The sequence below is a fragment of the Coturnix japonica genome, chromosome 22, assembly GCF_001577835.2.
Source record: "Coturnix japonica isolate 7356 chromosome 22, Coturnix japonica 2.1, whole genome shotgun sequence".
NCBI classification, from domain to species: Eukaryota; Metazoa; Chordata; class Aves; order Galliformes; family Phasianidae; genus Coturnix; species Coturnix japonica.
The window spans coordinates 896,663-898,227 of NC_029537.1; the positions used below are offsets into that span (position 1 = coordinate 896,663).

Below are 1,565 nucleotides of genomic sequence, written 5' to 3' on the forward strand. Positions count from 1 at the left end.
CCCCCCCCAGGTGACGGTGCAGTACATGCAGGACCGCGGTGCCGTCATCCCCATCCGTGTGCACACCATCGTCATCTCGGTGCAGCACGACGAGGAGGTTTGTCTGGACGAGATGCGGGACGCCCTGAAGGAGAAAGTGATCAAAGCCGTGGTGCCGTCCAAGTACCTGGACGAGGACACCATCTACCACCTGCAGCCCAGCGGGCGCTTCGTCATCGGCGGCCCCCAGGTCTGGTACCGAAAGCCCAGACCCACATTGTGCCATGGGGCCGGTGCTGGTGCTGATGTGTGTCCCCCTATTTCCCCTATAGGGTGACGCGGGGCTGACGGGCCGGAAGATCATCGTGGACACTTATGGGGGTTGGGGGGCACATGGAGGGGGGGCCTTTTCTGGGAAGGATTACACCAAAGTGGATCGTTCCGCTGCCTACGCTGCACGATGGGTCGCCAAGTCCCTCATCAAGGCCGGGCTGTGCCGCCGCGTCCGGGGGGGGGGTTGAAACCGGGTGTAGACGGGTCCCAAAAAATGGGGGAGGAGAAAAAGAAAGATGCGTTAAAGGGGGAGGGGGAAAGCAACCCTCCCCCCACTCCATAAAGGCACTAATGGGGCCACAGCCGGGGGGGCAGGTAAACAAGCCGGCTTCTCTGTAACCACACCCGGCCAAAGCGCCCCACAGCCGGGGGGCCCCAGCGCCACTGGGGGGGCACTAAGAGCCTCAGAAGCCCCCATGTCTCAATGTGGAAGGGGTGGGGGGGGTGGGGATGCTGGGGGGGGGGATAACCAAGGAGCTGCCGTCTGAGCGCGGGGGCTTCTCTGTATCACACCCTGCGCCTCAGCACACAATAAATAACGGGCCACTATAAAACGCTTCAAGTATTTAGGGCGACCCCCCCCCCAATAAAACCCCATCCCCCCCATATATCAAAGCCCACAGCTTCAGCTGAGCCCCCCGGCCCAGGCGCTAGAAGCTGTGCCAGTTCCGGCTTTCTGGTTTCTTATAAAGAAAACAGTGGAAATAATTAAAAGAACCTTGTCCTCGTGTGGGATGGGACCCCCATATCACACGAGTGGAGCTTAAAAGGCGTCAGAAGCAGCACAGCCAGCACCAGGGGGGGGGTCTGGTTTAATTGGGGGGGGGGGCAAGCGCTCGGCAGCTAGCATTGAGGTTCTAAACATTGGGGGGGTTGGGGGAGGCACGAAAGGCCGCGTGGTCCCCACCAACGCACTGTGGGACAGATGGGGGGATGATGGGGGGGAGGGGGGGGCTTTTCCCCAAGAGCTGAAGCTCTCTGTAGGTGACGCCAGGACGGGGGGGAAAGGCCCGCGGGGTCAGTACTTGAGTTTACTTGGAGGAGGCACGTTTCCGAGCAGGGGTACAGTGCCTGGAGCGGACGTTGTGATCCTCCGAAGTCAACCTACAAGGCTCGGACGGGGGCGTGGCGCGTGGTGGTTAAGAGGGTCCCCATTGGCACGTATGTTGGGGTCTCACTTTCGCCTTCGCCTCAAGTATGGGGTGCTCCCAAGGCTCGCCCTCTGAAACACAGAGGCTCGATCAAGCTGTGCG

The 1,565-nt window shown here is 61.2% G+C and overlaps 1 protein-coding gene across 1 annotated transcript in view; it reads left to right on the forward strand.

The window, feature by feature from the left end:
• The window catches only part of MAT2A (methionine adenosyltransferase 2A), a 9,002-nt gene extending 8,502 nt beyond the window's left edge, over nt 1-500 (forward strand). Inside the window, 2 exon segments of the mRNA XM_015882862.2 lie at nt 11-229; nt 312-500. Of these exon segments, the coding sequence (XP_015738348.1) occupies nt 11-229; nt 312-500 (408 nt within the window).
• Nucleotides 501-1,565: the final 1,065 nt, after the last annotated feature.